General features: G+C 34.3%; 2 protein-coding genes across 5 annotated transcripts; both read left to right on the plus strand.

Moving 5' to 3' along the window:
* Positions 1–141: 141 nt before the first annotated feature.
* LOC132285771 (uncharacterized) lies at positions 142–7,232 on the plus strand. Its single transcript, XM_059787989.1, has 3 exons — positions 142–549; positions 634–849; positions 6,759–7,232. Exons 1-3 carry the CDS (start codon positions 295–297, stop codon positions 6,834–6,836), a joined length of 549 nt encoding a protein of 182 aa, XP_059643972.1. The 5' UTR covers positions 142–294; the 3' UTR covers positions 6,837–7,232.
* Positions 7,233–13,117: 5,885 nt separating this feature from the next.
* On the plus strand, positions 13,118–17,810 carry LOC132284405 (acidic leucine-rich nuclear phosphoprotein 32-related protein). Of its 4 annotated transcripts, none has more exons than XM_059786522.1 (3): positions 13,118–14,649; positions 16,291–16,586; positions 17,033–17,810. In XM_059786522.1, exons 1-2 carry the CDS (start codon positions 13,537–13,539, stop codon positions 16,564–16,566), a joined length of 1,389 nt encoding a protein of 462 aa, XP_059642505.1. In that variant the 5' UTR covers positions 13,118–13,536; the 3' UTR covers positions 16,567–16,586; positions 17,033–17,810. The 4 variants fall into 4 exon arrangements, with proteins under 4 accessions (XP_059642505.1, XP_059642504.1, XP_059642503.1 ...); XM_059786521.1 differs by having other exon boundaries at positions 17,088–17,810; XM_059786520.1 differs by lacking the exon at positions 17,033–17,810 and having other exon boundaries at positions 13,119–13,402; positions 13,499–14,649; positions 16,291–17,031.
* Positions 17,811–18,384: the final 574 nt, after the last annotated feature.

Consider the following 18,384-nt stretch of genomic DNA (forward strand, 5'->3'; position numbering starts at 1 on the left):
TTTTTTGTCATGTCCAAAAAGGTAACTTTATTTGTTTCTGTAATTTTTGTATGTATCATGTCAAAAGAAATGATTTATTATATATCTATATATATATATATATACACTCCTATATATTTATTCATTACGGTGTCCCGCAGAACAGAGAAGTCTCTCTCTCCCTTCCTGGTAAAAGCAAATCTCTCCCTCTTTTTCTTTTCGGCTCTGCATCCAATAGTTGCAGAGAGTGAAAGAGAGTTTAAATTCAACTATCAAAGAATCTCAGCTCTCCCTTTCTCTCTCTAAAATACCGAAATGAAGGATGACGATGACCTACCTATATCGACATCAACAACGACAGCAACACATACAAAGAAAGAAACCTTCTCCTCCTTCGATTGGATCCCATTCGGTAGAGGGCGATACAAGTTCTGGGCATTTGCCGCCATTTCGCTCCTCGCCTTCTGGTCCATTCTCACCGCCACCGCCACCCTCCGCTGGTACGTCGGCAACCTCAACCCTACCGACGGCCTCACCACCACCCCCTTCCACCACGATCTCGACGTTCTCGTTCGTCTCGGTACCCTATATATACATATGTGGATTAATCATGTTGTGATTGTGATTGATTGGTTGAAATTTTTGGTGAAACAGGAAATGGAGGAGAGAGAGAAGGTGGTGAAACACATGTGGGATGTGTACACCAACAGCCGTCGGATCAGCTTACCGCGGTTCTGGCAGGAGGCTTTCGAGGCTGCTTACGAGGACTTGACCAGCGACGTCCCTACTGTTCGAGAGGCTGCAATTTCTGAGATCACTAAGATGTCTATTCGCTCTGTTGATCTCGAACTGCTTCCTCTTCAATTACCGGTTCGTATCCCATTCCTTGACTTCGTTCAGTCTAACTCTGTGCTCAGATCAATATATGAGTTAGGGTTATTTTGGAACTTCCTTATGCATTGCACAGTTCTCGTTTGTTAATTTGCGTCCACAGTAAGTGTTGATTTTCAGTGGGCTGAAATGCAGTTTATAGGTATAAAATGTTGAATGAACAAATTCTGAACCCTTTTATGTTATGGGAATGAATTATATGCAATAATGAACTGATATTTGTCAAAAAGAGACTTTGGTAGATTGATTGCAATCCATCTGTAGCTCTATTTGATGTTAATCTACTCTCTGAATTGGACTTGGTCTGAAGTCCAGGCATTCAAATGCTTTTTTGTTTTTGTTTTTTAGATTACTTTTTTTGTATTTTTAATTTGAATTTTCGTCTTTGTTAGATATTCTCCATAAACATAATAAAAGGTTTTTGATAGTGTTCAATCAAGGCTGCCTACAAACAAATAATGGGTGGACTACGCCAGGGCTGTTATTTTAGGGTTTTTAATGGAAAAGGTAATATAGAGGTTTAAGGATATTCTAATGGTCAGATTGGTTGAACTAACTTAGTGCCCATTTGGAGTTGCTTCGTCTTTTGCAAAAATAATTTCTGGGGATGGATTTTTAAAGAACTAATTTCACTTATAATGAGTCTGGTGCTTGGATGTTGTGCTTCATGCTCTGTTCCAATAGTGTTGTGGCCCTTGTGGGCTATCAGAAGTGACAGTTTATTTTATTGTTTACATATAAAAGTAAATTTAAATGTTATCCTTTGTGATAAGTGTGTGTGATTATGTATCTGTTTGTAAATAGTAACTATGTGAAAATAAATGGGCCAATTTTACACAATCCTTCAACCTTATGATAAGTAAAACATTAAACTTCAAATACAGGCTAAAATTTTCGATGTTCTTGGTACTTTGAGTATGCAATAACTCATCCACAAGAACTTAGGGGCTTTGAAGATGGAGATGCAATAATAAATTCTAAAAAATTCATTTTCAATCTTTATGTATGGTATTCCAACCTAAAACAATGTGGTAAAAATTTGAAAGAATACAATGTTCAATTCAACTCAACAACCCAACTACTTGGTGTCGGCTAATAGAAGCCCTAAGCATAGTGCTCATAAAAGCACAATATTCAAGAAAAGTAGAAATATTGCAATATATTCCTACTTATCAAAAACAAATCTGCTATTCCCGCTTACAATATGGACTCATTTCATACATTATGATATACACATAACCTTAAACCAATTAGTGAAACCTGTTATTAACAAAACTACAAATAAAAAAAAGGGCTAAACCCAGTGCATGAATAAGTGAAAGATGAAACTCGACATCTATTATATGCATAGTTATATTATGCGTACTAGCGGTCCTTTTGTATTTTATATTTTTCCCTGTGATGACTATCTGTATGCCCATTTTTTTATTCTGTTTTAATTTAAGAAAAGGTTGGATGCTTCGTTGCATGTCTATCCATGTTTACCAGTGTCAAACACGGCTCCTATATACGACTGAAGACTTCTATTAAAAGCATTCAAGAAGTGTTGACCATTTTGTTTCAATTATAAAATTTCTTTTTAAATTATAGACACGTCCAAGAAGTGTTGGACACGAATTTAGATGTGTCCTAGAAGGATGAGAGTTGTGTACATGTCTGCAAATACAGACATTATTATTTTTTAAACTTAGAGAAAAACAACAAATCGAATGGGCATTAGTTCATGCATGTTACAATTTTTAAAATGCAAAGAGCCATTGAACAAGCAGCTCTATGAGGTTTAAATCTCTTTGAGTATTTCTCGAACAAGAGTAGAATCTGATAGCCAGCATTCGTGAATTGGGCTATGTTGTCTGTTGCACCAACAGATCTGGTTTCTAGGTTTTTATGACCAATATGATTTTTATCTTTTAAATTCATGGTAATGCTAGGACAAAAGATGAAACCATGTTTTCAACCTTCTGACATTTATACCTTTTGGTCAATTCGAGCATGAAGCTTAATTTGCATCTCAAACCATAGTCTTTTAGTGGTTCCAACCCTGTTGTCAGCCATGTGGTTTTGCCAGCAAAAAACTAGGCCGCAGTTGTGGACTTTTTGTGGAGGTTGGTTTGTCTTGCCCTCTCATTCATTTTCGAATCCAGGGTGGGACAGGTTCTTGATGGATATCATCCCCAACCTGAATCTGAATCAGGTTTTAGATATTCTTTCCCATACATTCTCCTACCCTGTTCATCAACTCCCCCTAACTGTGCCAATAGAGACAGCATGGAAGGGTCCCCCATTTCATGGAGCCAATTGCGATCCCTAGTTCTAGGTTACCAAATGGCCCTTGGATCTGCATTTAAGTGCCCCAAATGGAACCCCACATACCCTTTAGTTGTATTGGTTATAGTCAAATTTTAGTTATTTGTTTAATTTGAAACCCTCAAAAACATTAAATGATTATGAATATTGTCTTCCACTATCAAAAATTCCACTTGCGAGTTGCAGCATAACAACTCTACCATTAGCATGATTTTTTATTCTTTTTTTTTTTTCAAACAGAATTATTTGAAAGTGCTTCTTTCCCCATAACTTCTTTACCCGCGTGAAAAGAGCATGGTAACTGTTGTTGTGTAGCCACCTTTGTTGCCTTCCCCATTTTGTGGCAATGAAGTGAAGCATTCTTAGTTTTCAGAACAAATTTCCATTTTCTGAATTAAAAAAGCTAAAATTGACCTTTTAGAATTTGATTTGTACCATTGCCACTGTCCTTAGTCCTTCCAGTTTTATCATTAAAAATTGTGTGACCATTGTTCTTGTCTTTTATGGGTTTGAGATGTAATTAAGATAATTGAGAAAAAAAATTCATGATATGATGAGAGTCCTGGGTGGACTGGGTTGGGTGGAAATCAAGGCAGCTCATATGAGAGAAAAAGATTAGCAGTCTCGAGATTGCCACTGACTCCTGAAGGTAAAGGCACTATTGGGGGGATGAAGGATAGTTTCAGGGTTTCTTAAGGTCTTCTTTAATACCTTAGATTTAGTTGGTTTTCGTCTCTCTATCTTAAATGAATGTGGAAAGCCTATTATTCTTTTGGAGTTGCAGGCAAGGCCACATCCACGCTGTCATGGGAAGCAGGTTTTGTTGCTACATGTTTCCCCAAATGAGACATTGCCATGTTTGAGTTGCAAAGCTAATGATCACGTTAGTGCGGTGGGTATTTATTGCAGGATGGTCATTACTTTTATGTGTTAAAGTGTTAGCCTTACAAGGTAAGGTAGGTGATTAGGGCGGTATGCCAGATAATTATTGCAGCATGGAGGTCATTTAGTGCAATATGATGGTTTTGACATGCCCCCTTCAGAGGTTTGTTCGATATTAAGTAAAGTGTTGCCACAGCATAATGGATGGTCGACTTTAGCCATCAAGCCGAATATCTCCTAGGATCTTGTAGAACTGCCCTTCTTGATCTCCACTGTGGATCACAATTCATAAAGATTTGCAATGCAGTTTGGATGAGCCTACTGAGTCTTTGCTTTACCTCTAGCCGTGCATGAGATGTATTAGGGGTTGTTTCCAAGTTCTACACGAGGCATATCAATAATGAGGAGGTACTCATGATCACTTATCGACAAAGAGGAGATCCTGGTGGTTGCCTGTGGAGAAGGCAACAAGGCTTGTCTGAGAAGAAGAGGTCTTTGTGGTAAGGCTTATTTGATGAAAAGAGGTCCTTGCCACCTTGGTAGTGAATTTTGTTTGAGAAGAAGAGGCTTCCACAATATAAATGCGCAAGGCTTCGAGGTGTGGATGACTTAAAGATGGTTTTTCACCTGAAGTACATTGTAAGACTGTAAGAATGGTTTTGTTCTTCGGGTAAATGACCTCAAAGTTATTGTCTTGAAATGCTTGGGCCCAGGTAACTGTAAGGAGAACTTCTGCAGACATTCATATATATCAGCAGTGGTGAAGTATATACATATAAGATTAACATGGTGGTCTAGGTTAGGAGATGCTAAGATGGCCTTTACAATACCTTTACCTCAGCTAACTGCCTACATATGTGCAACAGCTTGAAGGATAATGGCAGTGCACTATACGATTTACCATTGGTTCCATGTGTCAAGGTAGGATTCTTTATTTGGGTGCCACATCTTGTATGGAGGTCATGAACCCACACCTTTCATGAACTCAGGCTTTGATCTACATTTTATTATACGTGTTTTTTTTTCCTTAGTATTTTATATAGGTTTTCGTGAAAAAAATAACATTTGTTGTTACTATTTTTCTAGTGATAAAATGGTGGGTTGGGATTGGGATTGGGATAGGGATAGGGATAGATCTTAGGTTTTAACCTTTTCTTTCCAAAAAAATTTATGCCCCATGTTAGGATTTGTCTTGGTGGTTACATCTTGCCGCCCTTGTTGTTTCTGTTTTGATTTCTTTCCCCTTCTTTTAAATTCTTATGAATAATGTAATACATGAGATGTTTCTCACGGTGTCTGGTTAAATAGTTTGGATTCTTCATTTTGAGATGTATTTAAGATGATTATAATGAAATTCCATGCACTGGCAAGTTGTGTTCATGTTAGCTCTTGTATATCAATTGGTTGATCTATCTAAGGCCATCTATACTGAGGGATTGCAAAATTATTACCCTAGGATATATTTTTGTAATAGATCCTGGCAATTAGATTACACAAGTAATTTAGTTGATATGTATCTGTCCACTTTATCAACTAAATCATCAATGTCCCAGCTCCCTGATTTTGCTTCAAGAATCAAAGCAGTGCATTTATGGGAACATTGACAAAATAATTGTGTACAGGGTCTGGCATTGAGGAGAAGCTTATGTGATTGATTTGCTCATTCAGAAACAATAAATCAAACGTAATCAATATTGCTTGCATCTACATACTTGTTCTTTGGTGATTGAGACAAAGGCTTCCTTTGAGGCATGATAGGCTCTTGAGAAGAAGTAACGCATGCCAAGGATAGGTTATAAACTTATAATATCCCAAAAGTGTGTTTGCCTATCACTTTTTACAGCAATCCACACGTGTGCCCTCAAAAGGGACAAGATCGAACTAAAATTAGCTTAGGGGATTGTGCTCTCCTTGGTTTTCTGTTGACTCGGCACCATCGGAGAACTCTCTCTCTCTTATATATATCTATATTCATCTTTTATCTCTCTCACACACATGTACATAGCCTTCCTTCCCTATTCTTGAACCACAAGGGATCTCGTCTTTCAATTTTTATTTTTTGCAGTCTTGGCATTTTCCTTGTACTCCCCGTCTCCTGTAGCTTCCTCTTCCTTCTCCTCCTCCTCCCCTCTCTCTCTCTCTATGTGTGTGTGCGCAGTCGCATTCATACTCCAATTACGCACTTGTTTTATGACATGTGAAACATACACTTTTCCAGCAAATGTAGGAAACTCTGTTCACTCACGTTTGTCATAATTAAGAGTTCCAATATGCACAAACAAAAAATTTTGTAATTAGATAAGCACATAAATTGTTTTTATTTCTTTCTTAATAAATTTTAAGCTGTCTTCAAAGACTAATACAGTATCAATAAGAAGAGAAAATAATTGGTTCTCAATATTTAAATAATTAAATTAGAATATAAGGTTTTGAGTAAGAACCTGGTGCTATGAAATATTGTCCTGTAAGTTGCGAATGGCTTGCAATTTTGGTAACTATATGGCTCCTTACTCCTTAGTCGCAATATTCTAGTTGTTAAGTTCTTTTAAATATGAATAGAACTGATAATAGTAGTCAAATGAATAAGAACGTTTGTTTTGAGGTAAATTACTCATGTTCCATTCTTGTGGTTAATATGTTTTGAACTGAATCCTACAGGATCCTAACAGACTAAAATTGCTTTTGGTGCCTGTTGTCAGGGTGTACGAGAATTTAGACTGCAGCAAGCAGAGATAGGAGGCCAGGAGGTGGTGACTTCTAGAGGGAGTAGGCAATGATTTGAATGATCAGGATCCAAGCCTGCAAGTTTCTGTTCTTTTATACTTTCTTCATTCCACTATATTGCTTATTTGCTGCCCAGAGTTAGTGAAAGGTAGTGTTGAAAATTTATACTCTTTTCCTTATGTCTTCATAACAGGGATAAACAATGTATTTATTTAGGTTCTCATTCTTCCAGTTTTTTTTGTCACAAAAAATTGAGACGCTGATGGTATAGTGAAACATCCTTTTGCGTAAATGACAAGTGAAAGAAATTTTTATGAGATTTTGTTCATGAAGAACTGGAGAATCTTGTGTCTGGAACTTCCTACTGTACATTGGCTTAACGCACAAGGATATCACTTAATTATCATCATTTTAATTATGAGCATCATCATTATTATTGTTTTAGAAAAGCACTTCTTTTTTTCTCTCTTTTCTATCTGCAATGATTTTATTGTTTTACTACCATGGCTCTCTTAGGTGGTATTGATATGTATAAAGAGTCGACCTATAGGTGCACCAGTAAGACGATAGAGGCTTGTTTATCTAAATGGGATGAAATTACAACCCATCTCTCGTACATCTTTATCAGCTCTCGACATCGACTGTTAATGAGTAGTACATCTTTATCTATTCTTGAAAATGCCATCTTTCAGCAAGTAGTGATGTCAATAAGGTGAGGTTGTCTAAAATTTCAGGGGCTAAATCATGTTTACCATTGAGAGATGTAAAACTACTAACCAGTGTCAGGTTAGAAAATTTCGGTTTTATTTTGTCTGTACGGTTTCCATGTACTACTTCTGTAAAGCAGGGTGATGCTTGTGTGTGTAAACTTACACAAGTATGAAGTTGTTGTAGCACATACCAACATGACAATCTGATTATGTTAGCATGTTTCCAGTTTGCTTATTTTCTGTAACAGTTTGTTGCAATGACGGACTTTGATCAGAAATTCAAGGGGGATTGCCATTGCAGATTGGTGTTTTTAGTACTTTTCATGAATATGGAAGCAATGGCGCGGCCAATACATGGCAGGCTCAGTAAAATGGCCCAACTCAATTTGGTATGTTCATGGAGAATTGAAGCCCTAAACGTGCATCTAAAGAAGGGATGTCCATGCTTTCTTTCTTCCCTAAGCATAGGAAAATATAATTTTTACCATTCAAAAGCATAACTTGTTAACTTGAAATGAATAAAATAGTTGCAGAAATTTTTTACTATCCATACTTTCTTTCTTCCCTAAGGCTCTGCTTGGTTTGTAAATATGGAAACAGTTTTTTATTTCCAGAAAACTGAAAACAAAAAACAGTACAAAAAACTCTGTTTGGTTCAATTTTCAGAAAAATGTTTTCTAAAAACTTAGTTATAAAAATGTGGACATGCTTAGTTTGTAATTTTAAAAACATTTTTAAGAATTAAAATAATAGAAAATAGTTTTCAGAGAACAATAAAAGAAAAATTTCTAAAAACACTCATTTTCATAAAACAATTTTCAGAAAATTGAACCAAGCAGAATTTTTTGTATAATTTTTTGTTTTCAGTTTTTTAAAAACAAAAAATTGTTCCGAGAGTTACAAACTAAGCATGCCTATTTATTTTCAAAGAACTATAAATATTATTCTCTGAGAAGTTTTTTACTTTTTAAATTTTTAAAAATTATTTTCAAAATTACAAATCAAACAAACCTTACATTTTGAAACTTCCGTACTATCCACCGAGAAGAAGACTCGGAACCATCCAAACAATGCAGTGGCATTGGCTACATAAAGGTAGGGTCGGGGCTTTCTAGGAGGACCATTTTTGCAATACATTAAAGCGCGTGATTAATGGTTGATTGGTTGCCAAGAAACCCTATTGGTCCACCTTCCTGGGATAAAAGAAAAGAAAAGAAAAAAGGCGGCCTATTGGTCAAGCCGTTCTCACCAATTTTCTATCATGTAGCTTGTTTTTAGCATGATGGATGACCGATTGTGAATGATATAGTCATGGTTTTTATCTTTTCTTGAGGGATGTCAGTATTAACTAATATATATATATATATCACATTGATATTTTTTTAAGTTTGATAGAGTACGTAATTTGCATTGATAATTGATATTAATTTTGTCCAATTTCGTTATGTCGCATTTGGGAACCATACATCCACACTATTTATTTTTCTGAATTTTAATTTTTTTTTTGTTTTAATTTTTATTTTTTAAGACAAAGAAATGCTAGTTTGGTACACACCGTGTGACGCTGTGGTGTATGATTTTTTTTCTACACGAATTTTAAAATAATTTTTATTATATAATTTCTGTAGATTAAATTAATTTATACCATATTGTGAATCTTTCTGTGCAGATGGAATATAAAAATTCAAAAATTAGACTTCGATTTGGCTTAACAGTGAATTTTATCAAAAGAATATGGTATACAAAATAGTAGTAGTCCAAGTCTAAGGTGCCTTGAATTTTCCCTAATCTCCAATATCATCTGTCTTTATATTGTCTTTAATGTTCATACTATTTATATTGGAAGAAAACATTAAGCAAAATATTCTAAACAAAAATTGAAAATTAAATTTTAGTGAGAGATCAAGTAAAATTTATTGAAATTTACAACGATCTTAAAGTTATAAAAATATTAATAATGGTTATCAAATCTAAAAGTAAATTATAAATCAGGACCATTTTAGATTCATTTCCTTATAAGCTTTCCTTTCAGGTACAAACATGAAAAATAACGAAAAAAAAAATACCAATTTAATCAACCATCTAAAACTCAAATTAGTATGTGTACTGTACAATAATAATAATCGAATTGATGTTCAATAATTCATGGCAGAGCCCATGGTTGACACTTGACACCATACTTTTAGAATAATTTTGCAATCCAACACAATGTAGCGACCCACGACTTGACCCATGAACCAAATAGTTTTTATTTTATTTTTTTAATTTTCGGCCTCTCCTGCTTAATCTAGAATTTAACCTATACAATATTTTAATCGTTGTACTTTTATCAGCTCAAAAAATTCATTAAAAAGAACATTTTTGTATGAATTTTTTGAATCAGACAACACAAATTATGAATTCATCTTATCCAAAGATTCTATCTTTACTCTTATATTTGGCCTCCTCAACAATTTCATTAATTAGCATTAGATATTTGTTAATTTGTTTCATAAAGTTTTATATTATTTTTAATTAATTCATAATATATTTTAAATTGCATTAAATCCATACTTCTAATTCTAAAACAACACTCCAAGAATGTGTATCTATCATGTTCAAACAAAATAAAAAATATTCAAATTTTAAAATAGGGTTCAAATCACAAAACCCTCGGTAGAATTAAAAATTTTGGATCCGTGAATTTGGTTGTGAAATAACAAATTTTACCTTACTTTTTAGGTTCTGTTTGTTTGGGTGTAAAATATTTTTTAAAAAATATTTTATTTTTATTTTTTAGTGTTTAGTTGTCGTAAAATATTGACGAAGAAAAATAATATTAAAATCTAACAAACATAACTTACCGATCAATTTTCAACAATTTATTTTACATATCCCGATGGACTTGACCTAAACCTCAGTCGAACACTAAATAAGTAAAAATAAAAAAAATATTTTTCTTGAAAAAGAAAAATCTTTTCCAAAGAAAATATTTTACGTCGAAACAAACGCAACCTTAATGTTAAATTAATGTGCTGATAATAATTTATTAAATTTATTTTTGTAAATTTAAAATAACAATGTCAATTTTGTAATTTAATAAAATAATATTTTGGGTTAAGTGCAAAAAAATTTCCTAATGTATAAATTTTGTGCAGTATTAATTCTTACTTTTAAAAAATGTGCACATTAGTCCATAAGATTCAAAAAAGATACAAATAAACCCCTCTTACCACTTTTTGATAAAAACTAAATAAGAAAATCCTATTTTACCCCTCACCCATATCTACATATAACCCATACCCATTTCCCTGCCCCCATGAAATAGAAATAGAAATTGATAACAATATCATAATCTACAAGCAAAATAGACCATTATTTGGTTTAGTAATAAAAAAAGTTCAGGCTTATTTAACCAAAATAAATAAATGTTCACACTGACAAACATGAATACAGAGAATTCAATTTGAAATAAAATAAAATAAGATAAAAGAAATGGACCAAAAAGCTAAGATGAACAAAGCAAAATATTTCATATAAAATTTCTAATTTCACGAAACTAAAACATGACTTACAGTTTCTAATTTCTAGGAAATCATTTTCTTGACAGACAATCGTTAACTTAAGAAAAATCTCTCAATTCTTGGCCCCATGCGCTCCATATCCCCTCAGAATTTGGGTAAAGTCCACCTGTCGTCGGAGGAGCAAGAACTCAGGCAGAGAAAAATCAAAGAGATGAGGAGCTCAAGGCAAATAAAATCAGATTAATTGACAAAGTTCTAACAACATGTTTCTGCTTCTAACTCTCACCAATAACCAAGTTTCAAATTGTAAAATCTGTGTTATTTATATATTTATATGTTATTCCTACATGAACCAAGTTTACAAATTTTAATACATGAGTTTGGCCACAGATAAAGGATTTGATATATATATATATATATATATATTGCAAATGTTAATTCCATGACTTAAAAAATCAATATTTTCAGTGATTATGGAGTGTCAGATTGATGAGAAATTATTACAGTTAATCATTAATTGATATGTAAATATATATGTCAATTTTGTGTTGTTTTTCTTAATTTTTTGTTTGAATGTTAATTACTACGTAATAATTATTCGGACTATTATACAATTAATTTCTCCAAATCGTGTAACATGTACTCTGTTTTAGTGACGCCCTACCAGGACATAGCAATTTGCAATGCCAATGAAATTATTACAGAAACACCAAGTCAACAGGCGTGGATCAAAGTCCATGAAGCATTATTACTCTTTCTTTTTTACTTTTCATAATAATAATACACACAAATTGAATAAAAAAATTATTTTACCTACCTATATTTATAATTATTAATTTATTTAACTAAGTGAGGGTATCATCGTTATTTTATATCACACCGGAACTTATTTGCACCAAATTAATAATATAGGAAAATTTTATATCACACAAGAACCTTTTTGTATTATATCAATAGTAGAAAGAGTTTTTTGCACTTAACCTTAATATTTTTTTTAGTATTTTAATTTAACATGTCTCAAAGGAAGCCTTTGTAATTTCATAACTAAGTTAACGACAATTGATGTGGGGGCAACTTGATAACTATTTTTAGTTCATAATTTTTTCTTTTTTTTTTTAAATTACGTATTATTTTAAAAGTATAAAGAAATTTTGTAATTTTAACCCTTTAAAATATTTCCAGTATGTCCAACGTAACCTACACACAAAAGAAATGTGTTTTTGTAGCTTTTTACTTCAGTAAAGTTATTATTATTTTTTTTTATAAAACAACAAAGCATTCCATCATTTTGTGATTTTACCGTCCCAAAAAATATTGTTTTCTAGCTTTGGTCACTAATTTCTAATTTTTTCATAAAAAAAATTAACAAATAATGAAGTTATTGTTAAGTCGCTTTTACTTTGACAATTTAATTTTTATGTTAAAAAGAAAAAATTATTTTCATTTTACCGCATTTTTCTCAAAATAAACCAAAAAACTAAAAACGTTACCACTATTTTCTTTTTACATTTTCGTACCAAAAAACTAAAAACGTTACCACTATTTCCTTTTTACATTTTCCTTATTTGTTATGCGAACTAAATGAAATAAATATTAACTTTATTATTTATTTATTTTTCCCGCACACCACTCACTCTATTATTTATTTTACTTACAAAAAAAAAATTATTCTTTATTTTGTTTTTCTTCTTTCCCATCAATTTTATTTTTATTTTTATTTATTTTTCATTGGTTCCGTGACTTGTGCATTAAAATGACTAAAAGCTACATTGTCAAGGGTACACGCGCACCGTAATGTTATTGTACTCAACCATCTCTCAAGGATAAGTGGCATATCGTAATATCATGATATTCCAGAGTCATATCTTTAACACACCCGATATTTACCCCTAAATGACGTGTTGGATTTGACCACCGTGAGACGCTCTCTCACATACCACATCCTTCTCAAAAAACAAACACACCACAACACAATCTTGACCGTCCATTCTTGCCATGTCATCGATCCATGTCTTCATAATCCAACGGTCACCAAACGAAACACAAAAAACCCCTCTTATCTCATCCCAAACCCTACGGTTAGGTTAACCCCAAACCCCAGTCACAAATCTGACTCGGGCTCGACTCGTTCGCCTAGAGAGCGACTCTAATATCTAGAGAGAGAAATAAAAAACGGAGAGAGAAAGAAGGGAGAGCGAAAAGTCTAGAGAGAGAGAGAGAAGAGAGAGAGAGGATTTTAGGTTTTCTGGATTCTCTCCTTTAGAGCACTTCGGACTTGTAGAAGAAACCAGGAAATTAGGGTTTTTAAGCCTTTTCTTTCTGAGGGTTTGCTATATCGATCTCTGAATTTAGGGTTAGAGTTAGGGTTTGGTTTATGATTTTTATTTGATATGCGTATGAGACGAGGTATAATTTTCTTCATTTCTAGGTCTTCATAACTTTGTTCGTCTGTTCTTTACTCGTTTCTTTCTATTTGCGGTCTGATTCGTTGCTTTTGTATAGAAAATATTATCCTGTATGAGATTGAAGTTTCGTGATTGATGGACGAGATCTGGGAGAGAGCTGTGGAGACAGCGCTTGACGGCCAAAACGATATCGCATCGGTTCGAACACTAACCCTAGACGGAGCAGTGAAGTGCGCTCACGGCCGTCTTCCTCCTCCTTCGCTCTTCGAGAAATTTCAGAACCTCCAACACCTCTCAATCGCCAACATCGGTTTATCGTCTCTCGAGCAGTTCCCTCGTCTCCAGAACCTCCAAAAGCTCATTTTATCCGACAATCGTATCGCTGGGGGTCTCAATCTCCTTGTCGAAGCCGGTCTCGAGTCGCTGCGTGACCTAGATTTGTCAAACAATCGGATTCAGGATATAGATGATCTGAGTCCGCTAGCAGAGCTTAGAATCGTGTCTCTGGATCTCTACGAGTGTCCGGTCACGCGCGTGAAGGACTATCGATCTAGGGTCTTTGGATTGATAAAGTCGCTGAAGTACTTGGACAAGATGGATGATGAGGAAAACGAGAGATTTGAGTCTGATGATGAGGACGATGATGAAGATGACGATGAGGATGACCCCGGGAGCGGTGAGATTGATGGAGATGATCATCGGCCGTATAGGATGAGTAATGGTCATAGCACTGGAGGTGAGGGGATTGTTGATGTTGATGAGGACGAAGAGAGCGATGCTGATGAAGAGGAGACGGAGATTGTAAGAGGGGTGAATGGGTTGAATAGGACGGCTCTACATCATCAGTCGAATGGTTTTACTGTGGTAGATGGAGAGGATGAGGAAGAGGAGGAAGGTGAAGATGAAGAAGACAATGATTCTGTGGAGGAGATCGACGAAGAAGATGGCGATGATGATGATGTGGTTGAGGTACATGAGATTGATGACAGTGATGATGAAGAAGATGGGGTTGAAGATGACGATGATGACGAGCAGGATGAGGATGAAGATGAAGAGGAGGTTGATAATGAAGAAGGGGATTTTGCAGAGCCAGAGAGTGGGAGTCGGTTGACCAGCACAGAAGGGGAAATTGATGGCCATGAGCAGGGTGAGGAAGAAGCTGAGGATGATAATGGGGAGACCGGAGAGGAAGAGCAGGGTGTTGAGGAAGTCAGAGTGTTTGAAGAAGAAGAAGACGTTGAAGAGGAGGTGATGCTCTCTTCCTTTTCTCTTCTCTAACTCAATTTTTTTCTCCTTGCGTATGGTGCCTTTGGGTGTGGTTAATTCATCACTATATATTATGCAGCATATATTATGTTTGTGTACTTATTTTTGTTGTTAGAATTAATTTTTCAGTACTGTTGTGATTTGGTTTTTTGAGGATAAGGTGAACTGTCACTGATTTATATTTATGTGAGCGTTATGTTGCTGTTGGGTCAGCTTAGTAGTATCTCTCTCTCTATCTATATGCATCTTTTATGTCAGTTTTCTTTGCATACTTGGTGTGATTTCTTCCTTTGTACTTATCTGTGTATTGTATTTCTCAGTGCAGATTTGTTAGAACAAATTTCCACGGAGTATACCAACAATATAATGTGTATCACTGCCAAATGTAATAAAGTCCATTCAGTTTTGGATTTTGTCAGCTTTTTAATGGCAAAATCAACCAAGTGATGGATTACCAAGTAACTTGAGTGGTATTTCCTCAGTCTACCCTTTGGGAGGTTGAGGACTTATTAGGGAATAACAATGCGTAGCTTGATATTTCTTGTTGGAGTAATATATTGTCTAAAATATTAATGCATTAAAATCATAAATATGCTCAATTTTGGCTGTTTTGGTTGTTTTTTCAGTTGATTCTAACATATTAGTACTGTTGGCTTATATTTTCAATTTTTGATGACATTAGATTCTGTGGTATAATTTTCCATCAAATTTTTGTATTTTGTGGTCTGCGTCTTCTTGCTGGGCGCATGTGATTTGTCTATGTATGATGACACGATTATCGTTGCTTCTCTTTAATTTGTATGCTTTTGTTTACTGTGATTGTTAGTTATATTTCCTTGGTCATATGATATCCTGCAACTGGGGTGAAAATCTCTAGTTAAACATATAGTTAATTGTCAAGCAATGGTATTTCATGTTATTGGTTAAAAAAGGTCTTATTTAATATGCTGCACAGCTTCAGCCTGTGGGATGTGGTTAAATGAACAAGACCCTTATATTTAATTAGATAAAAAGGAATTGATCGACTTATATTTGAATTTTATGTTTAAAATGGATTTTGCTATAATTATTTTTATTTATTTTTTTTATATTTGAATTTTGTACTTCAATATGTGAATTCTGTTATTTTAGAATTTTAATCTGCTTAGATACATCTTTAGTAGCTAAAAGTTTTTTGGTGGTGGTATTTTGCACTTGTGTTGTTATAAGAGTTGATTTTGCAAATATTTCTGTGCCTTCCCACCTTTTTTTTGATAAAAATTTCCCTTGTTTTTCTTCCTTAGTTGAATCCCCAATTCAGATATCTTTCTCTTGTTCCATAATTTTATATATATGCATCTGCTGTTGTATTTTTTAAAAAAAATTTATTTATCAATTGGATGGTGGAATAAAGGATCTTTCAGTACTAAAGCTTTCAGAATTAATGGACTTTTTGACATATTTTTATTGGAATATAAGCTGCTATTTTTTGTCTGTTGATAAACTTGATATGGAATGGGTTATTTGCTGGTACAATTTTTATTTTTATTTATTTTTTATTTTCTGTAAGTTTTTTTATTTTGGGGCGTCAACTTATATTTATATGCTTATTTACTGTTTTTTCCCCTTGGCTTTGGATGGCAGGAAGAAGATTATGGTTCAGGCTATTTAGTTCAACCAGTTGGGCAGACTGAAGAAGATGCTGGAGGCAGTGATATGGACCCGGGGAATGAAGAAGATGATCCTGAATTGGAGGAAGAAGTTGAAGATGAAGATTTTGAAGCTGGCAAAGTTCAGGTGTTACCATCATCATCCTCTTCGCACCGTAAGAGAAAGAGAGATGAAGATCAGGAGGATGGTGATGAAGATGAGGAAGAAGAGGATGTTGTTGACTGCAACAACTCATCAAAGCACCATTAGCAATTGGCAGATGTTTGGAGGTATGTTCATGGAACCAAATGATGGGGAGGAGTGGTAGATAGTTTAGGCTATCTATCTTCTAGGCAAGAAGAAAGGAAGTGGGAACTTGTTTTGGATGGTAAATTGTAGTTCAAAAGGTCGTTAGTCCTTTTCATCCTTGCATAGCCGTTACTATGGTTATTCAAATTGCAGTTTAGAGCCGTTGCTTGCTTATTTAAATTGCAGTTGAGAGAGGTTGCAATGGTCGTGTATCCCGCCTTGGTAGTCAGTTTCAAAAGGTGGCTTGAATTGGAGGGAAAGAAACGTTAAAAGAGAGAGAGAGAAAAAAAAACCTACATATATTTTTAGTCCTTTTAGTTTTGTTTTTGTTTTTTTTTTTTTTTAAAGTTTTTAATTGGCTTGTAAAACGGTTGTAGATAGTTTTGTGACCAATGCATTGCATTTAATCAAGCAAGGTTTATTTCAGGTACATTTTTATCATCTCAATGGACACGTGTGATATGTCTGATACTTTATTACAGGTGCCTGGGTACGGACGGATTTGCTTGGCCCTTGAATCCATCGTTATTGATAGTAGTATTTTGTTGGAGCTCCATGTTCAGGTTACCCGGGTCTTGGTTTGATTGGATTACTGGTTGTTTTTGGCCTGCCTTATTGAAGCCCAATCTTCATTCGATACTTAAATATATGTATCATTATTGCGCAAGTTGATTGTTGAGTTGGTGGTGGTTGTTGTAGAGCTGTCGGTGTCTTATTGGATGATAGTAACTCAGTAGACGTGTGTTCCAGCTCATAATCAGGCGTAGTCGAATTGGTTTTGACAAAGTGTTGGGGACTTGGTTTAGCCACTTTTGTCGAGCTTCAATTTATGTGGCTCGGCTTTTCTTGTCTCTATGCTTGGCTGTTGAGCGTTGGGCCACCGACCAACTGGTATTTTGTGGGCTTAAAACTTTATTAACGTGCGCCAAATTGAATTTTGTGAAAAGGCCTCAGGCTTGACCCAGTGGACTGCGTCTTGCCGAAATTTTTTGACGCATGTTATATTATCCCCAAGTTATTTTTATTAGTTTCTAAATAAAATTAACCTTTTGCATAATTATAGTTGAAGACTTCCCCATCTCTGATACTCCCTTTGGTGGAAGGGAAAGGGTTGATGGGCTATATCTAAGGGAACGATGGGATGAGAGATTTTACAAATTTGTAGATAAATGGCTAAAAATAATATTTTATATTTATTTTTTCTATGAGAATGCTTTATTCCTCCTTACTTCTTTTGGAAGAATTCCATTTCCATCCATAAGGTTTTTTTTATTTTTTTTATTTTTATAAATTACACCAAATCCTTGTACTCTTATAAAAAAAAAAAAAAGCAAATTATTGATGGAAGACTAACTGCTGTTAAGACTTGAGGGGCAATGAAAGATTACATAAAAACCCACAATAAGACGGTGTCACCATTCTTTTCCAAACTAATTATTGCAAATGTACACATAGTATTGTAATTATATAAATGTGGGTGTGCTGATTCGATCAATTTACAAAGTATGGTATATGTTTTTGTATGTGTGTGTGAAAGGAAGTAACAAAATTCAAAAGAAGGGCATTCTGGATTACTAACAAACAATCATTGTGGAGATTACTCCTGTTGTACTATTTCTTATTTTTAACAATGGAATTGTTGTTTTAACTAATAATATAATTCGTATGAAATTGTTGTGGGGTTACTATTATGAATTATTCTCTCTCTTCCTTAATTCTCCAGATACGGTAGGGGTTATATTTTTCAAATTTACTCATATAAATTATGAAAGCCATGAG

Source organism: Cornus florida, unplaced genomic scaffold (assembly GCF_030987335.1).
Source record: "Cornus florida cultivar Cherokee Brave unplaced genomic scaffold, ASM3098733v1 CherokeeBrave_3.0.0_Hap2_Chr11, whole genome shotgun sequence".
In the NCBI taxonomy this organism is placed as follows: Eukaryota; Viridiplantae; Streptophyta; class Magnoliopsida; order Cornales; family Cornaceae; genus Cornus; species Cornus florida.

Bases quoted from the DNA above. Each gene is read 5' to 3' on its own strand.
- LOC132285771 (XM_059787989.1), top strand. From the start codon at position 295: ATGAAGGATGACGATGACCTACCTATATCGACATCAACAACGACAGCA. The intron at 550-633 runs GTTCGTCTCGGT...TTGGTGAAACAG, and splicing joins ACCACGATCTCGACGTTCTC to GAAATGGAGGAGAGAGAGAA. The intron at 850-6,758 runs GTTCGTATCCCA...GCCTGTTGTCAG, and splicing joins TGCTTCCTCTTCAATTACCG to GGTGTACGAGAATTTAGACT.
- LOC132284405 (XM_059786522.1), top strand. From the start codon at position 13,537: ATGGACGAGATCTGGGAGAGAGCTGTGGAGACAGCGCTTGACGGCCAA. The intron at 14,650-16,290 runs GTGATGCTCTCT...TTTGGATGGCAG, and splicing joins AAGAAGACGTTGAAGAGGAG to GAAGAAGATTATGGTTCAGG.